Here is a 20345-nt window from a genome sequence, read left to right as displayed (position 1 = left end):
ACTCCCTGAACAAACTCCTGTCCGCCCAGGACCAGGTAAACACTCCCTGAACACACAAACTCCTGTCCGCCCAGGACCAGGTAAACACTCCCTGAACACACGATTGGCGATGTTACATCTTCTCAAATCCAACGCTTCACTGCCAAAGACGTGATCTATGGTCTTGTCATTGGTTTACGATAGATAGTTTGCTGGACATCGTCAACGTATGAATGGTTTGCGAAGCGACAGATACAACCGCAAATGAACCGGAAATGAAGATTTCACCTGCCATCCGCCTCAACGTTATCAGATTTAGAAAAATACATTTATCTCTGATTCTTTTCCCAGATTGCGTTTTTTGGTCAAAAACAAGCTACAGTATATTCAGCGGCCCGTAACTAAAGAAACGATGATCACGGTTACAAAATGTTCGTAGGGATTTAAAAACCAAAAAAAAAAAACGAAATTCTTTAAACACTCCAAGTTTGTGGCTGGTAAACTGGAAAGAAAATACGATCGTCCGCCACTCAGTGTTTGTTTTTAGTTTCAAAATGCCGGCTGAAAGCCGCGGCAGTGAGGACCATTTGAAGAGCGCGTACGCGGCACTGAATGAGTTTTAATGTATGTTTTTTACAATTACAATCTTAATCTACAAACTGAAACCAACTAGTAGTTAAAGTTTTCAAATAATTCTACTAGAGTAAAAGTACAATATTTGCGATTTGAGATGTAGTGGAATGGAGTGGCAGTAAAAGTACTGAAATATGGAAACACGCCAGTAAAGTAAACAAATACCGCAAAATGTTACTTAAGTACAGTACTTGATTAAATACTTTCTTTACACCAATGCAACTATTACTGGTGGAACAACTCTTACTGGAACATCTATACAAGGCAACATAATAGAGGTGTGCATAGCTGAGCTGTTTCAGCACCCTCCGCTGGACATCATTGGCAGACAAACAAAAAAAAACAGAGCCTCGTACGTCGCAGCTCGACTAATAATAGATCATCCTCATATTTATTATAACGATCACAATTTTGCAACAGATTAGCACCTACAGTAAACTGATGCATGGCTTGCATGCCACTCCCCACTGCCTGACAGCATGACAGATACATAATGCATAGCTAAGACAGTTGGCAGAAAGTTCTAACATTTCTAATGACAGGACAAAATAATGAGGAATGTTTATGGATCACTTTGTTAACTGCGCCGACAACATGGTATGTCATGGCCGTCACATGTGGAGGAACATGGTATGTCATGGCCGTCACATGTGGAGGCTGCAACAATACTGGATTGGAAAGTTGCTAAATATAGTAATTCATACAGAGTGACTCTTGAGTCTTGAGAGGTGAATATTAATAACACAGAGCTGCTATTTCACTGCTTCTCAATTAGAGGCACGAGATGCGTTTCCCCTCACAACAAGCTCCCAAGTTTGTGAGCCAACTGTGTGATGCAAAAACACTGCTTGACTGGCAAAACGGCATTAACCCCCCCCCCCCCCCCCCCCACACACACACACACACACACACCAAATTTAGGCATTTAGCAGAGTATTTTAATCCAGAACGACTTACAGTAATGGCCCCTACACACTGTAGGAGTTTTAAAGTTGTCGGCGAGTCATCAGATCGTTGTGCATTTCACACTGCATGAGTCTTTTTTTTAAATCGGCTGTCATTATATCTTTGTGGCTTTCACACTAAACGAATTGATCGCTGACCAGGGATCACACACTGCAAGAGTTCACCAAGATGCGATCCAGAATTCCAGACCCGATACATATAGGCAGCGGCTACATAATTTGTTTTTTTTATTCCAATTCATTTTGACATGCGTGCAGGATGCGGTGATACAAGCGCGAGACCCACACAGGGCGCATCTCATGTATGAGATGATGCCGGTGTCTCTCCCATGTAGTCCTTACTACACGGCTATCTTGGTGGCCAAAAACAGTTGCTAACAAACAACCATCATAGCCAACGATGAGTGTTAGGTGGAGTGCAATCTGCGAACCCATCGTCAAAAAATTAAGGAAAAACAGCGCCCTCTTTTCCTTTTGAATTTCTTGACTGAGTCAACAGTCTGTCCCGTGAGACTAGGTGGAGTGTGCTGCCAAATGAGTGAGAAATGCATGCGAGAACACGGGGCTCCTCTGCGTAGACACACATCCACGCATTGAGTGCTAAGTCACACCAGATCGACGTGGTATTCTGCCTACAGTGTGTGTGGAGTGCAGTCTGTCCCTCCGGTGCTAAGGCAGATTTATGTAAGCTGCGTGTTGAATGTAGAGTGTTGAGTCACATGTTAGTCACACCTCCTACTTGTACCACATAGCATTGTGTTATTTTTAAGTGTTTACCAGAGGCACTTGGCCCTTAAAGGACCACTTCACCACTTTTCAACCTATCTTCATATAGTAGGTCCTCACAAATAATCATGAAAAAATGGCGCAATTTTTTTCTACTCGGTCTGTGTCTCATAAGAGGACTGTGGGCAGTTCAGAAACCGTCTTCCAGTGACATCATCGATGGGGAATACAAGCTAATAGAAACTGCAGGCTTACTAGTCCTGAAAAGTTGCAATGCGAAAATGGAAGCCATCGTTCTCACGATAATGAAAATCTAAACATTTTTGTAAAACAATCTTGTTTAAAACAAATATGCCTAATGATGATGTCACTGGAAGACGGTTTCTAAACTGCCCACAGCCCTCCTATGAGACACAGACTGAGTAGAAAACAATCGTGCCATTTTATCATGATTATTAGTGAGGACCTATTATATGAAGATAGGTTGAAAAGTGGTGAAGTGGTCCTTTAATGGGGGAAAAAAACTGTACCGCCACCTCTTTAGGAGCAAAAAAAAATACATGCCTTTGGACAATCCTCTTTGTTCAATCCGTTAATACATGTAGCCTACCACAAAGGCACTGACCTCATCACAACATCACAGGTTCAAATCTGGCCTGTGTGTCCTCTCTCTCCCAGCCCCTTTCCTGTCACTGTACTATCTGAATAGAAATGGCCTGAAAGTAATGTACCAATAATCAAAAATGTCCCCAAAATGTTTTTGTTTTGTTTTTCTTCTCGGAACTCTACCAGTCCATATCTTTCTAATGGTCACAATAGCATTGTTAGAAGGATGAACTTATGTGGGGGGGATTTTTACAGATTTGTCTATTAAATCAACAAATTCATAAATGTACATTCCCACCACAAGATAAAATATTTGTTAGAGCGGCACGATTATGCAAAGAGACACGACTTGGCGCGATCGAGCGGCGCGAAGGGGGCGACTGTGTATTTCGCTCCAGTTGGAATATCCCAAGTGAGGTGACGTTCGCCCCACGTTCACCAGTGCTGACCAGTGAAGTGTTTCAAAATGTGTTTTCCTGCGTTGTTTTTTGTTGCTGGGTGTTGTGCTGAGCGTGTGCATCCCTGTCCTACCAGGTGAGCCACAGGGACGTGGAGACAGAGAAACGACTCAGGAAGGACCTGAAGAGAACCAAAGCCCTGCTGGCCGACGCACAGATCATGTTGGACCACATGAAGAACAACGCGCCCAGTAAGAGGGAGATCGCACAACTCAAAAACCAGGTAATATATACATACCGTGGAGATGGCTTCCCCATCGCCCCGATCACAATTATTTGAGATTTTAACAATTGTTATAGCGGACATGGCGGAAATGGCAGATGTACTGTACCCGCTCACTATGCGGTGTGAGCGTGTGCATCGGCTATTTCCACTATTATAGTGGAAGTATGATTTTGTTCAGAAAAGAAGAGAGGTCGCACAACTTGGAGTCGTTGCACTACGAGTTGTGCAACCTCTCCTTTTCTGATCAAGTGTATCTCCTGTGGTCAGCACCTCCCCACTATTGGTGTGTGCGCTCCTACCTCTTTGTTTGTTGCGAACGCAGTGAGCACTAACTATGAGACCTAGCAGAACATGTCTGTCTGTCTGTCGCGCTGTAACACCACCCTCCCGCCACCAGAGGGCGCAGCGGTATCACACACAAAACTTAACTTAACTTAAAAAAAAACTTAACTTAAAAAAAACTTTAAAAGAAAACACATGCACGCACACATACACACACTAAAAAAGAACTTAAAAAAAACTTAACTTAAAAAAAACTTAAAAAACACTTAAAATAATTAAATAATTAAAAAAAGAGAACTTAAAAAAACCTTAAAGTACGTAATTTATTCTAATTGTTGTTATTGCAATTTACAAGCTGCGTTCGCTTCCCACGTCCGCGCGTCTTACGGCCACGCTACACCAGGCTTTTCTCGCGCGTTTCTCGTGCGTTTTCTCCCGCGCGTGCGTTTAATTTAGGTCCAGTCCTATTTTAAAAAACGCACGCGCGGGCCGCGCGTTTAGGGTAAACGCGCAAGAAAAGCCTGGTGTAGCTTGACCGTTACTTGTCACTATTACTAAGTATACTGTACTGTACCTAATTCAGTATGTCAACGTTTGTTGAAGAAGCCTAAAGGAAATGTATTTTCATGTTCCAATGTTAAATACACAAAACACAATCGCTAATCGCAATTATTTGTATGGCAGTTCATCGTCAAGTAAAATATGACAGACCTGAATGGAGGGAGGGAGGGAGGGAGGGGTAGAATAGCTAATACGTATAAAATAACCAATAACAAAGACATGGCCCGGACGGTTAGCTCAACCGTCTGGGCACCTAGGCTGCCAAGCAGGCCGGACGGCGTGCCGCGGGTTCGACTCCCGAGCCCGACAGCCTTTGCCACGTGTCACTCCCCATCTCTCTCCCCTTTTCCTGTCTGACTACAGTTCCCTATCAATAAAGGCATAAAAAGCTAATAATAATACAATTAATAACCAAGACATTAACCCATTTTGGGCGGTAACCTCTTTTGGTGTTAGCATTATGTTATGCTTTAGCTATTGAAAAATAGCAGATCTACAAGCTCATAGCGCGCCACCGAGTGGCGCGCTACGAGCTTGTAGATCTGCTATTTTTGAAAAATCGACTGACATAGAAACATAGCTTTTTCAGAAAACTGTCAGGATGTAGAAGACATTTTTAGAATCTGATCTCAGGTCAAAATGGGTTAAACAAGATAAATGGAATAATGGACATCAGAATAACATGGATGGATAGATGGATGGATGGATGGATAGATGCATGGATAGAGAGATTGATGCAATAAGGTAGATAGATGGTATCGAAGATGGATTGACACAATAATGAAGATGGATAATTGGTACTTGTGTACTGTACTAAGGAAGAGGGACAGATTGATGGATGGATGAATGGACTGATAACAGAGGTGAGGTGATATATCCATAGATCAAATGAAGGAGGTACTGTAGAGTGATGGACGGCTCCAGATGTTAATTATCACAAGGCCATACAGTACACAGAGTACAGTCAACCAGGCCATACAGTACACAGAGTACAGTCAACCAATCACAAGGCCATACAGTACACAGAGTACAGTCAACCAATCACAAGGCCATACAGTACACAGAGTACAGTCAACCAATCTAATGTCATGTGACATTTTTCTATGCTTCCTGGATGACTCCCTCCCCTGTGTGAATGGAGTACTGATTCACATTATTACTAGGGCTGAGACTCGATTAAACATTTTAATCTAATTAATTAGAAGCTTTGTAATTAATCTTGATTAATCGCATTTTAATCGCATATCAATATTCAACCCGAGAACAGTGAGAAACCTTTTTTTTCAAATGTTTTTTGGTATCCCAGTGAATCAATGAATAGTGACCACAGGATGCCACTCATTTTCAACATTTTACTGTCATTAATATACCTTAGAAATCTAGATATCAGTAACAGTAAAACATCCTTGAATGGAGTACCGAGTCACATTATTACATCCTTGCTGTCGGGCACAAACCTTTTATCTGCATATTTCAACTTTTAATATCCTGACCCCCCCCCCCCCCCCCCCTCCCATAAATGAATGCCCTACTTTAGTACTTTGTCATACTACAAGTGTCAAATGCGACACGTTGTGAACTCGTGGATGAGCTGTTTTTGCTATTCTTGATTATGTTTTAACCCATTTAGGCCTGACCTCAACATTTAAAAAAATTCTTCTAAATCCTCCAGTTTTCTGAAATAAATATTTTTGACGATTTTTCAAAAATAGCAGACCTACAAGCTATGAGCTTGTAGATCTGCTATTTTTCAATAGCTAAATTATAACATGTTTAAAACACTAAAAGGGGTTCAGTGAATATGACAGTACTTAATTGTGGGTTTTATTCATATGTAACCAATTAAATAAGAGCTTGTTACTAAATAATAACTACAATGGATCCATTGGAACACTGGTTCTTTGTTTCCATTTCCTGAAAAGTAACAGTTTTGGACATACAAGGTTTCTCCCCAGCAGCAAAGATACAGTATGTATTGTATTTCGTGTATGGCTTTTAATACCGTGTGAACTAGTGTCCCTATAATGGGCATGTCATAATCAAACATTCAGTTCGGCTATTTTTACCAAAGAGATTTGGTGTAGAGGGAATTACGGAGGGGGCTAAGTACAGGCCCCTCCGTATACAGGCCTATAGAGCGTCGCAGTCCCACCCCCTTTCATGACGACGCCAGGCCCAGGAAATTATTCCCAATGCATTTTTCCCATAGACATTTCAAAAAGTATTTATTTAAAGACGGTTACGCCGCGGACAAAGCCAACTCCAGTCGTGACAAATCATGACAATAAACACAATATTTTGGACCAAACAAACAATTTTTTCTACTTTCTAATTCTTTGTTTGGCCCGAAAAATTGTCACGACAAGAGTTGGCTTTGTCCGCGGCGTAACCGTCTTTAAATAAATACGTACTTTCTGAAATGTCTGAGGAAAATGAACGGAGAATCATTTCCTGGGCCCTGGTAGGGACTGCGACGCTCTATATAGGGTCAGGTTTAGTGTTTTTAATGAGACTTATGAATAAGAGCGAATTTGCAGAAGCTGCAAATTGGCCTTGCCTCCTCTCCACCTCAACTCTCCCTTAACCTCCACCTCTCTGTATTTTCAGTTGGAGGAGTCGGAGTTCACGTGTGCGGTAGCAGTCAAGGCCCGCAAGTCCATGGAGGTGGAGATTGAAGATCTCCATGTTCAGATGGACGACATCTCCAAAGCCAAGCAGGCGGTAAGTACCATGTCCAGCTTTCACAGTAGCAAAAGTGGTGCAGTAACACTTAGATCATAAGGGACACCAATTAATGGTTAATTAACCATGGCTAAATTCGTATTGATTCGTATTATTTTAATTCTTACTTTACAAATAATTGATTAATGAATTACTAACATCTTAAGGTTGTGCTGTGGCTTGACCTTACAACCTGTAGGCTACTGGCCAGCTGTTATTGAAACGTCCTAGTTTGGTCGTTTTGCCATTTCCTGAATTGCCCACTGTCCGGGATAACTTCTGCAATGACCTATGTCTATGCTTATAAACGTAGTTGGCAAGAACAGGTCCCAGGGGGGGGGTACGTTTATAAACGTAGATGGCAATAAAATAATTTAAGCACCTGCAGTATGAATCTACAAACCATCGTTTTGTGCTGACTTTATTGTGGCTGTAGTGAGGGAATTTCCATTTCATGTTTTTACAACTGCATTTGACATTGCTTACAGCAGCGTACTATAACCTCTATATTTTATTATGTATGTTTGTGATGACATATTTGCTATATTAACGGAGTTGTATGTTTGTTTTCTCTTGAATTCAAACCTATAAATATCCTATATAGCCATTAGTAGGGGAGAACTGCTGATGCTGACCCCATAGAAGTAGTCCTGAGAGACGGGCAGGAGGAACGGAGAAGCTCTCCCTCTATACGGCTCGGTTGTACACAATCTATAAATTTTTGTCGCAAAACAGGCCACGCAGTTGCTCCGTTTTTATTATCTTCACACCTACAACCGTAATTGTGATTTACAGAGCGTCCGCAGCACGCTCGTGTCCTGTGAATCTGTATCGTTAGGACTCCGCAGTAGTAGTGGACAGGAACTTTGCCTCTGCGTTGCGCCACCTCAGCACACTTTAAATGATAGATAAGAACATCATCCTTGTTTATCATCATGCAGGATTTGTTGTGCAGCCTGTTTTTTTTTTTTTTTTCCGGTTGCAGCACCATCTGTGGTGCAAAGCAGAGCGGCAGTAGCTGTGTTGTCCCCAGCTGGCCCATAGCCAAGGCGAATGGGTTAAGCCATTTTGGGCGGGAATCCCTTTTGGTGTTAGCATTATGTTATGCTTTAGCTATTGAAAAATAGCAGATCTACAAGCTCATAGCGCGCCACCGAGTGGCGCGCTACGAGCTTGTAGGTCTGCTATTTTTGAAACATCGAAGAACGACTTGACATAGAAACATAGCTTTTTCGGAAAAATTTCAGGATGTAGAAGACATTTTTAGAATCTGATCTCAGGTCAAAATGGGTTAAGGGGCACACCTGTTCTCCCATTTATAATGGCTGCTCCTCTTGTTATTTCATTATACACATCTTTTATTTGCACCCAGTGTTTCCCTTTGTTTTCTACATAATTTCCCATGTCTTCCGTTTGGCCTCTCCCTTCTACCCTCATGCTCTATGAGTTTCTGTTTCCATCCAACGCATGGGTGACATCATGGACAGTGTTGTTTTCTCTTTTGACAAAACACAGGTTTCACTCCAATACATCCTCCTGCTTTGTCCTCTCCTTTTAGTCCGGCAGCCAACAGGCTTCTTTTGTTTAAAGTGGGAAATTTGGTATATAGTCTTTTTTATTGGCCTAAAATATTGTCTATATACATACATTCATGAATCCACTTGCTGACCGGCTGTCACTATTGGGCAATTTCTTTTTGAGTGGTGCAACCACTCCAAGGAACAGCAATGTCCGTATTCAACTAGCAATGTCCGTGTTCAACTATGTTTGTTTGTGTGTGACTATGTGTGTGACCAGTACCAATGAGCACCAAAAGTGGCGCTGTTGTGCCAGAAACAGAGAGAGAGAGATCGTGTTAGAACCAATAGGAACTGAAATTGGAACAATACAGAGAAGAAATTGGAACGATACAAATTGGAACGATACAGAGAAGAAATTGGAACGATACAAATTGGAACGATACAGAGAACTAATAGGAACTGAAATTAGAACAATACAGAGAAGAAATTGGAACGATACAGAGAAGAAATTGGAACGATACAAATTGGAACGATACAGAGAACCAATAGAGGGGAGTTGCACCACTCAGTTAACACGGGTGTGATTTTTCATTAACATCCTACTGTATGTCAGGCAAAATTGTCAAAAATTACAAACTTTTCTTATGCTTTAAGTAGCATGTGACATCAAACTTGGGGGTTTTCATGTTTCTGAATCCATTCCAAGCATTAGTTTTGCACAAAAAACACGTTGGCTAAAATTGGCCATAGACGTCATGACAAATGTGATGAGGTCAGCACAAATGTGATGAGGTCAGCACATTTTGGGCAAGTGGCTATGGCTGTTTTTAGCCCAAGGAGTGTATTTTGTGCAAAACTAATGCTTGGAATGGATTCAGAATCATGAAAACCCCCTAGTTTGACATGTTACATGCTACTTAAAGCAAAAGGAAAGTTTGACATTTTTTTGATTTTTGCCTGCCATAGGATGTTAATGTTAGGGACACAAGAAACCCCTTTAAAAAAAATGGCCCAATAGTGACAGCCGGTCAGCAAGTGGATTCATGAATGTATGTATATAGACAATATTTTAGGCCAATAAAAAAGACTATATACCAAATTTCCCACCTGTCCACCTCGACTGCCGGACTATTTTATGTCTGTATGTGCACACACCAATCGTCCCCCAAATAATGCAGTTATATTCTGGCTATGGAGCCCATGTACCGTAGACACTGAAATCTGATTTCCAAGATCACCAAAGTCTTAATCACAGTATGCAAAACCCAATTTAGACAGCATTTACTGTAGGGTTCTGGTGGTGCCAGTTAGTGCACTGACTACATGTTCCTTGTGAGCCGCGACTCGAGGACATGAGGTTGTATCCGATCATCCATCATGCCTATCTGAACTAAAACAAATACTGACAAAAAAACATTTAATTTAGATGGCTGTCTGTTTGTTGTTGTTTACAACACATCTGATTGTTTTGTTTGGCATTCATCACTTTCTCCTTTAATGTACATTTACAAAAGTACGGGGGTGGCGGTGGCTCAGGGGTAGAGTGCCTGGATGGTAACCGCAAGGTTGCCAGTTCGAACCCGGGCTCCCCCAGAGTTACTGTCGAAGTGTCCTTGAGCAAGACACTGAACCCCTAATTGCTCCCGATGTGCTAGTTGGTGCCTTGCATGGTTTCCGCTGCCATCGGTGTATGAATGTGTGTGTGAATGGGTGAATGTAATGCACAATCTATGTAAAGTGCCTGGGATAAAGGCGCTATATAAATGCACCATTTACCATTTCAGTTATTATAAATTGGGTTTTTTGCCAAAATCCACAAACTGGAACACTTTTAAAAAGCTCTACGCAACTATTACAAGTACAGTAGTTAATTCAAATTAAACACTAAATGCCAATGACTACTGCAGTCTCGACATTATTCATGACATTTGTCTTTAGTACTTAGTAAATCACCCTTTTTGCTGTTATGACCTGCTGCAAATATGATTCATAGCCAGACACCATCTTCTGGCTAGCCTCGGAAACCCAGACGTTTTTATTTCCAGGGAGAAAAAAACAAGTTTGGGGCCGAGTCCACTTCAATTCAGCATAGAGTAGCGCAAACCTTGATCACTCTCTGCTGATTTCTTATCGTCTGCACCTTTGTTAACCCAATCCAAGCCAAGGAACGTTTTAAGCAATATAACCCCCTGTGCCCCTCTTTTTTTTCCTTTTGGCATGGATTGTGGACTGGCATGGATTGTGTTATTAAATTGACACGCACATACACACACACATACACACACACACACACACACACACACACACACTCCTCTCTCTCTCTGTCGCTCTAATCAATTAGTCTCATGTCGCGCAGCTGCGTCTAGATTATCCCGGCGGCCGGCGCATCCTGCCGGGAGCTGCCTATGCCATAGAAAGCATAGGTGCAATGTCCTCCAGTTCACTAATATTCCTGGGTTTGCGTTTTGCAACTGCCTTTTAATCGAATACCATTTGAGTTTTTGTATGGGGGTTAAGTCAGGAGACTGGAATGGCCTCCGGGGAATCTTTGAGGACTTCAGAAAAAAGGCCTTAAAGTTGGAAGCTTAATTAAAGGAACAATGACTGTGGCAGGAACCGGGATGTGCAACCGTACATTTCTCAGTTTGTAGCTGTGAGACATAATGATGGGAAACACTTTTGGAGTAAAATGCATCAACCTAGGGTATTTCTGTAATTGCACTAATACTATCACCATAACCTTCAATATTCATAGAAGTAATGTGAATATCACTTTGCATGTAAATGCAACTTTACCTATTCCTCCACATATTTTATTTTCTTAATGTTGCATTCTGATGCATCATCTCCCTATTCCTTTCTACACATTCTTCCCCATTACTGTGCTCGTTCTCTCTCTCTCTCTCTCTCTCTCTCTCTCTCTCTCTCTCTCTCTCTCTCTCTCTCTCTCTCTCTCTCTCTCTCACTGTGTGTGTTTGTTTGGGGGACATTACAGTTTGTGTAATTATTGACTAACGGGGAATGGCTTCCACCCACGATGGCGTATTTTTCAAATCTGTTTTCTAATTTGAACAAGAGACATCTCCCTAAAATCTATTATGGTTTAAATATTGTCATGAGCGAGGTGAATATTATGTGTGCAGTGGAAAGGGGGAGAGATAATTGAGTTCACACACAGTGCTGGGCCCATCAGGGCCCTGTATTTGGGGGGAAGATGGATAGAGGACAAGTTGTGCAGTATGGGCTTTTTCTCTTCCATGTTTTTCCACCGGTCTTTTGTTCGATATTTTTCCCACCTCTTGCTGTGCGGCCAGCAATAAGTAGAGAATTGCATGTGCATGAATATCCGTGCACAAGCGGGAATGTGTGCGCACGCACGTGTGTGCAATGTGCATGCACACACACACACACACACACACACACACACACTTAAACTCAGTCTAAATGTAAATTCAACTATTCTCCAAGTGTTATTCCTGAAATGAATGGTGGATGAATAAACAGCTCATGGGTGCTTACGGCAAACTGCTAAGTTGCTTTTGCAAAGCTCCCCTTCTCTTTCTCTATATATAGCCGTTACATTATGCAGTTATTATTTCCTCTCTGTTTGACAGCTTGATGACACACGTGACAGACTCATACTTCAGTCAGCATGTCGCCTATCTGAGAATCCCATCGTCAAATATTCGTGAAAACAGCGCCCCCTGTTGTTCCTCGAGGCAACAGTCTGTCTTGAGTAGGGATGGAGCTCGATAACCGATACCCGATAAAATCCGATAACAAACTTATTGAATACCCGTTATCAATAAGCTTTGGGCTTATCAAGCCTGTTATCGAGCATAGCGGCCCATGACGTCATGTTCAAACAATCATGGCAAGAGGCGATCAAGAAATAAATGTAATCATCCACGCTGGCACAAACATGTGGGTCTAACAGGGTAAACAAAATAACACTTAAGTTTAAAAGTTTCTTTATTATTATTTTATTGGTAAAAAGGTAAATTGCCTGTTAGAAATGTACTGTACTTGAAGGCCCTAGTAAAAGATACTGGTTCTGTTCAGAATTTATTGTCTCCTGTCTTTCCACAAAATGATAGTAAATGCTCGATAGTGGGCTCGATAACAACCCGGCTCGATAAGCCTGATCGATAAGGTGATCGTTATCAATACAAATTAACGAGCTCCATCCCTAGTCTTGAGTCACTAGCATGTCACAGACATCACAACAAAATTGTGTCACTACTAAGACTCTACGAGTGGCTAAGAACTGTACACACCGATGGATGTTATGCCATACGTACATCCCACCCATCAATAGCTAGTCCCCTAGATTGAACCCACAGCACAGAGGGTTGTACAGTATTTAGACAACTTTAGTTTTTTTTCAACCAAGTTTCATGTTATTTGCTGCTTTCTTTCATTTTAGCCATTTTGTACAGGGGGGTTACAGGGGGCTAAATATGTATTTTATAGCGATTTATTTTGTATTATTTACTATAGTCCTACATCACTACATCACTGAGGATACGTCCCAGGTGCATCCATGCGATGTATTTTTAGTTAGGGGTATGATGTGAGGGGTATGATGTTGGAAGACCCGAAACCCCGTTGACCTCAGGATACATCACTGAGGATACGTCCCAGGTGCATCCATGCAATGTTTTTTTAGTTAGGGGTATGATGTGAGGGGTATGATGTTGGAAGACCCGAAACCCCGTTGACATCAGGATACGTCCCAGGTGCATCCATGCGATGTATTTTTAGTTAGCTACTAGACCCCAGGAAATGACAATGTCCACAAAATATCACAGGATCTACTGAATGTGAAGGAGGATGTAATAAAATAGCTGGTTTCTCCCCCGGCAGCAACGATATATATATAGGCCTATTTATACACACACACACACACACACACACTGTACAGTATATAGTGATTGCATATAGCATGTTTGGGTTTTAGAGTGATGGAGAGTGAACACCAGCTAAGCTTCATAATTGGGTTGAGATTGCAGTGACAGGCTGTGTTTTTCTCCATGAAAGTTGCCAGTGACAGTCAGGCACTGCATGTTTCTTTATTTTTATTTTTTTCATGTCCATCACAGTATTCTCCTCGCGCCTTTATAGAGCTATAGAGCTGCCGCATGTGCTTGTCTTGCTATTCAGTGAGGCCAAAGTTGATTTTTAATCCATTTTGACCTGAGATCAGATTCTAAAAATGTCTTCTACATCCTGACAGTTTTCTGAAAAAGCTATGTTTCTATGTCAGTGGTTCTTCGAATTTTCAAAAATAGCAGACCTACAAGCTCGTAGCGCGCCACTCGGTGGCGCGCTATGAGCTTGTAGATCTGCTATTTTTCAATAGCTAAAGCATAACATGATGCTAACACCAAAAGGGGTTCCCGCCAAAAATGGGTTAAAAAAAGGAAGCGTGATATGTAAATTAACTTGCCCCAGATTCTCTCTGGATATTGTTAGTTCTAGGAAGCAGCACACCTGACTTCTTCTTCTTTTCCCAGCAATGGTATCAATAAAGACACCTTTTCTTTTGTTTTCCCATCAAAATAATCCAAATGGCAACAATAGCAGTTATTGTACCGTACATGATCTAGCCACTTCCAATCTGGCATGCATAATTTGGGGCATGGCATTATGCCCAAGTTTGCCACAAAAGCCTTTCAAATATAGCATATCCACAAACTAACCAACCCCTCCCCCCTTCCTAGTTTTAACCCATTTTTGGCGGGAACCCCTTTTGGTGTTTTAAAGCATTGTTATACTTTAGCTATTGAAAAATAGCAGATCGGTGCCACGCTACAAACTTTTAGGTGTGCTATTTTTTAAAAATCGTGAAAATGTGCCTCAAATCTTTGAATATATATTATTACAGAGTGAACATTTCCAATTCAAGTCTTTGCTTCTGGGGAGGTCCCTGGCTGGAACAACATATTTTCAGATGGGGGTCGGCGGCCAATTACATTACATTTTTGGGGACCTTGACATGAAATATTGAGCACCACTGATACAGAAACATAAGGTTTTTCAGAAAACTGTCAGGACATTTTAAAAAGGCCTAAATGGGTTAAAAGAAACCAACTAACTGTCTCTACTTCAGTGAGTTGTGTTTTCATCAGATGTGCTCCATTATGCATCCGGAGGACTGTTTGGACTGTAGCTCCAGTAGCTTAATAAGATGGAATGCCATAGTGTCAGTGGAGCCTTCCCCTGGTTCCTCTCATCTACGCGCTGTGTGCTAATGGAATCATTAGCCTTTTTTTAATTTATTTTCTCACAACCACATTATTCATAATTTATTAATCCATAGCCCTGCACTTCCGCCAATCTCTCCCCCTGTCTCCTGTATTATCCCATTCATTACAGAAATGGGATTATTCCTCAGTCCCTACCTCTTAGCTGAGGACTGCTACGAGCAGCCCGCCCCTGCTGCTAACATTTAGCCACCATTTGAAGAGCTTGAGTATTGCCTGGGACCTTGTATGGCCCCTCCTGGGCCTATGATCAGTGAGGTGTGCGACTGTGCGTGCGTGAAGGGAGATAATCAAACCCCTCCTTCTACAATCTTTGTCTGTAAAAAAAATAAAGGCCTGCTATAAATATAGTAGAATCACGAAAGGTTTCTTGTCCCAATGAAGAATGGTCATTTGTAATGGTTAAATATTGGAGTTAGGCGTATTGGTAAAAGATTCATATTAGAATTCTGCATTTGGATTAGAGTGATGTTTTAGGGATTTTGTGGCTACAATAGCTTGTTATGGGGTGACATCAGACACTATAGGGGCAATTTATTTGCACAGTTTTAAACACACTTATATCAGTTTTAAACAAACTTATATATCAACAATGGCATTTTGCTTTTTTGGACCAGGGTTGATATTTCTTCTGCCATTACTCCTTTAATAATACACTTGGCTGATTACAATATCTTTAATCATCCCATCACAATATCCTGTCATTGATTTACAATGTTTTTGGTGTGTAAAGGACATGAGAGTTAGGTTGGGCCAGCAGTACATCAAAAGGGGCACTTGTAATGGAGAAATTGGTAAATAAGCCTTGCCAAGCCATGAGGCCCCTGACCTCATGGCATTAAGACATGCAAATCCCTTGACTCCTTCAAAACCGCTCTCAAAGGGCACCTACGGACGGCTGCAATTCGAAACGGGCCCCCGTAAAATCTGAATCCCCCACCGCCCACCCCTTTTTCCCCTCACTGTATATGTTTCTTTCTTACCTACTTTATGATGAATTCCTGTTCTGTTCTTTGACTATATAGAAGTGTCTATTTGTACGTCTCTAAATGTTTTGATGAATTGAACAAGGTGGACCCTCTTGTAAACCAGTTTTAATGCTTACTTGGGTCGTCCACTCACAGTTAACAGTCTTTGTATTGAGTTTGTGCTTGAAATGTACTGTAATTCTGCAAACTGTTAATACATATTTCAATCGATCAATCAAACCTCCCACTCTCAGGACACTTTAAACCATTTTGGGCGGGAACCCCTTTTGGTGTTAGCATTATGTTATGCTTTAGCTATTGAAAAATAGCAGATCTACAAGCTCATAGCGCGCCACCGAGTGGCGCGCTACGAGCTTGTAGATCTGCTATTTTTGAAAAATCGAAGAACGACTGACACAGAAACATAGCTTTTTCAGAAAACTGTCAGGATGTAGAAGACATTTTTAGAATCTGATCTCAGGTCAAAATGGGTTAAACCGGAAGGCCACTGAATGTGTACCGACTAGTAGTAGTGTGTCTTTTGTTGCTCTGTGAATGACAACGGTCCCTCCATTAGTCATACAACTTATCGTAGCAGAAGCTTTGACTAATGGATGGACTACTAGTGAGAAAGCTTTGTCGCTACTAGTGGTCTGTCCATTAGTTGTAAAATTGTAAAAGGTGCATTTATATACCGTAGCACACAATACATAGTGGAATTACCTCCAAGCACAGTGGAAAGTGGGCTGTGGAAAGTGGTTTCCTCTGCTTATTTATTTTGAAGGCTTGTTGGCTTCAAATCCCTCCAGATCCACCGTGAAAATGAAATATCATAAAATAACATCTTACAATAAATGTTACAATATACACATAAAACGACACCAATGCACATCATTTAGATTAAACATTTTGCCTACAGACACTTCATTTTTAAAGTAAAAATCACAATCCGTGTGAAGTGATCATCACATTCCGGCCAATCACAATTGGCGTCCTCACTTTTCTGTTAAGTCCAATCAGGCTAATCACTTGTGGCGTCGCTATGGGGTGCTCAGCCAATCAAATCATTGCTAATGGCAGTTACACATACAGGTAGATTGTGCATTACATTCACCCATTCACACACACACACACATTCATACACCGATGGCGGAGGGTTTCCGCGTCTTGCTCAAGGACACCTCGACACTAACTCAGGGGGAGCCCGGGATCGAACTAACCGGCCACTCTGCCCCTGAGCCACCGCCGCCCTCTACAGCAGAAGCCCACACAGTAAAACGACCAATTTGGCTACGTGGCTGCAGGATTACTGCGGTGCAACAGCACGGCCCTCTTGTAAACAAGTGTAATGCTTAATTGGGTCGTCCACTCACATTAAGAGTCTTTGTATTGAGTTTTTGCTTGAAATGTACTGTAATAAAACTTATGTTAATAATTATTTCAATCAATCAATGGCGACTACTGTACAGGGGACAACACTCACCTCATTGACTCAAAAGTGTATTTTTCACAATCTGGATGTGTTGTCTTGAGTCTCACAAATGATTTCTCTCCCTTCTGTGTGTCTCTCTCTCTCTCTCCCTCTCTCTCTCTCTCTCTCTCTCTCTCTCCCTCTCTCTCTCTCTCTCTCTCTCCCTCTCTCTCTCTCTCTCTCTCTCCCTCTCTCTGTGTCTCTCTCTCTGTGTCTCTCTCTCTCTCTCCCTCTCTCTCTCTCTCTCTCTCTCAGTTGGAGGAACAGTTGAGCCGTCTGCAGCGGGAGAAAAACGACCTCCAGTCCCGTATGGAGGAAGACCAGGAGGACAGTAACGAGCTGATGAAGAAACACAAGGCCGCTGTGGCTCAGGTCTCTCTCTCTCACACACACACACACACACACACACACACACACACACACACACACACACACACACACACACACACACACACACACAACACGAGCTGATGAAGAAACACAAGGCTGCTGTGGCTCAGGTCTCTCGCTCTCTCTCACACACACACACACACACACACACACACACACACACACACACACACACACAACGAGCTGATGAAGAAACACAAGGCTGCTGTGGCTCAGGTCTCTCTCTCTCTCTCACACACACACACACACACACACACACACACACACACACACACACACACACACCACATGCTGTAGATGAGCACATTCGGTCTATAATTTAATATACAAACGTGTGTTTGTGTGTGTGTATATATATATAATGCATTTGTAGAAGGGAGCCTTATATTTAAATTTAATTGATTGACCGAATTTATCCTCTGCAATTTAGTAATTTACCAGATGGCTGGTATTGGCCGTTGTGTTACTGGCCTGCATTAGCATCAATAGACGCATACGTACATGCACAGATGAACAGCAATTGGTAATGAAAGAGCACTTTTTCTCACAACACTGATGGAATCACAAGTGATGATTCTGCCTCCACTCGCACCAAATTAATCTATCCTTACTGTCGAGAAACTCATCCCTAATATTTCACTTGCATTTTGATTCATCGATGTGATTCCACCAGCCCCACTGTGCCATATCCCTTAAGCCTTTAGAAAAACAGCCAGTGATCTTTTACCATTCCAATTTGGAACTGTTATTTATTCTTTGAAACAACCTTCAACCTTTATTGAACCCACCACGGTGGAAAGAAACAGGCACTCCCGAAATAGAAATTGCTAGACATTATATATATAGCTCGGTTAACAGTTTCCTTTAATCTGCCAATCGAAACTCACTATCAGTTCCAATTAACCTGCCCAGTGTGCAGTAAGTAACAGTAGTCTTCTTTGCTTGTGTTTTTCGTGTGGCTGCAGTCTGCTCAGAATCTCGGCCAGATCAGTGACCTACAAGCCCAGCTGGAGGAGACCCTCAAGGAGAGGCAGGAGGCGCAGGAGAAGGTACGTACATAGGTGATGTGTTTTCAGCCTGCATCACAAAGCGAGACAAGACAACTGATCACTATACTTAAGGCAGTGTTTCTCAACCCTACAGGGGTTGGTCGAAACATGTTGGCAGTTGCCTTTTTGAGTGGTGTAAACCACTCCTACAACTGGCTTTGTTGCAAAAAATGAGCATGGTTGCTATGTTCATTACGTCAGACATGATTTCATTACGTCAGACAGGCTATTTTACACCACTCAGTTCACACGGGGTTTTTTTTTTTTTAATTTAATAAAGGCGTTCCTCATTTTTGAGTGGTGCAAACCACTCCAACAACCAGCTTTGTCTGTTTGTGTCTATGTATGTGTGTAGCTGTACGTGTGTGTACCTGTACGTGGGACCCAAAAAAATGAGCATGGTTACTATGGTCACTGACATTACGTCAGACCACAGCTGATCAGGCTATATAAGACCTTGCACCACTCAGTTCACACGGGTGTGATTTTTGAACTTTGAGTGCCCGGATCCTCTCTTTTTATCCACAAATATGGAGTGTTGTGATGTCAGGACAGGCCAGCTCCATATATGGATACCTAGTGTCCAGAGCCCGGGCAGAGGCCTTTTGTGGCGGTTCTGGACAACCGTGAGTCCGACCGACTCGACACCGTGTGGGGGTTTAGAGCGCGTGTGTCGAATTTGAAGTCGGTGGGGCGAACGGTTCTCGAGTTACGTGCATTACAGCCGTACACACGTACAGACAGACAGACAGTTATTGTAGCGGTCAATTTGTATTGGGGGCGGGGAGGAGACATAGCCAAAGCCTTTCCGGGGGTCCCCAGGGGGGGAGGGGGACACAGACAAGGTGACGGAAGGGCCCTGAATAATGACATGGTTTTAATTAGAACAGCGTTCATACATAAACACTGCAGCCTCAGTAAGACGGTGGAGGTTCAGAAATTACAGACCGTGGAATGCCTTAATTGACCAATTATAATGGTAAAAAAACAAAACCATGTAATAACTAAAGATATACACTGCCCTCTGACTCTCCATCCTTCCGATCCTTCCAATGTATAGTTAGAATATTGTGCCGTTACAGCGATCAGAGACACTGAGACAGCAGCCATGACAGGTGTGTGTTATACAAGGACATCTCTTAAGATTGAGACGTTGTCACGTCCACTCTGGCTGATGAAGGCAACGGGCACCTGAACCTCACTCTTCTTCCCCTCGACTTTGCATGGCTCTCATCACAGATACAAGACTTGATGTAATTGATGTGTCATTCAAGCGAGACATCCCTTGACAAGACGTGACTCTGGTGGCCAGCTTGGTTACACCATTCCCGGACAGGCAATAACTCCGAACGTGCTTCCGCTGTCACCTTCCTAATGGTTTCCTCCAGTTCGCCATGAATCCCTTTTTTTTCTTAACCCACAAAGTCCTCAAAGCGGCTGCGAAAGTTAACAGCTGTAATACCTTTAGCTCCAACTGCTGGCGTACCGCCTGCCCCCCCCCCGCGCGCCACTCCCACAGATGCA

At 42.3% G+C, this 20345-nt stretch overlaps 1 protein-coding gene across 1 annotated transcript in view; it reads left to right on the top strand.

Annotated features, from left to right (window-relative positions):
* LOC306931963 (unconventional myosin-XVIIIa-like) overlaps positions 1–20345 on the top strand; it is a 128534-nt gene that overhangs the window by 88498 nt on the left and 19691 nt on the right. Inside the window, exons 29-32 of the mRNA XM_079513668.1 lie at positions 3444–3590; positions 7044–7157; positions 17638–17754; positions 18738–18821. Of these exons, the coding sequence (XP_079369794.1) occupies positions 3444–3590; positions 7044–7157; positions 17638–17754; positions 18738–18821 (462 nt within the window). The remainder of the gene's footprint in view (positions 1–3443; positions 3591–7043; positions 7158–17637; positions 17755–18737; positions 18822–20345) is intronic.

The sequence above is a fragment of the Electrona antarctica genome (assembly GCF_951216825.1).
Source record: "Electrona antarctica genome assembly, chromosome: 11".
NCBI lineage: Eukaryota > Metazoa > Chordata > Actinopteri > Myctophiformes > Myctophidae > Electrona > Electrona antarctica.
The sequence above is the reverse complement of the archived record's forward strand: the minus strand, read 5'-3'. Positions and strand labels throughout refer to the sequence as shown.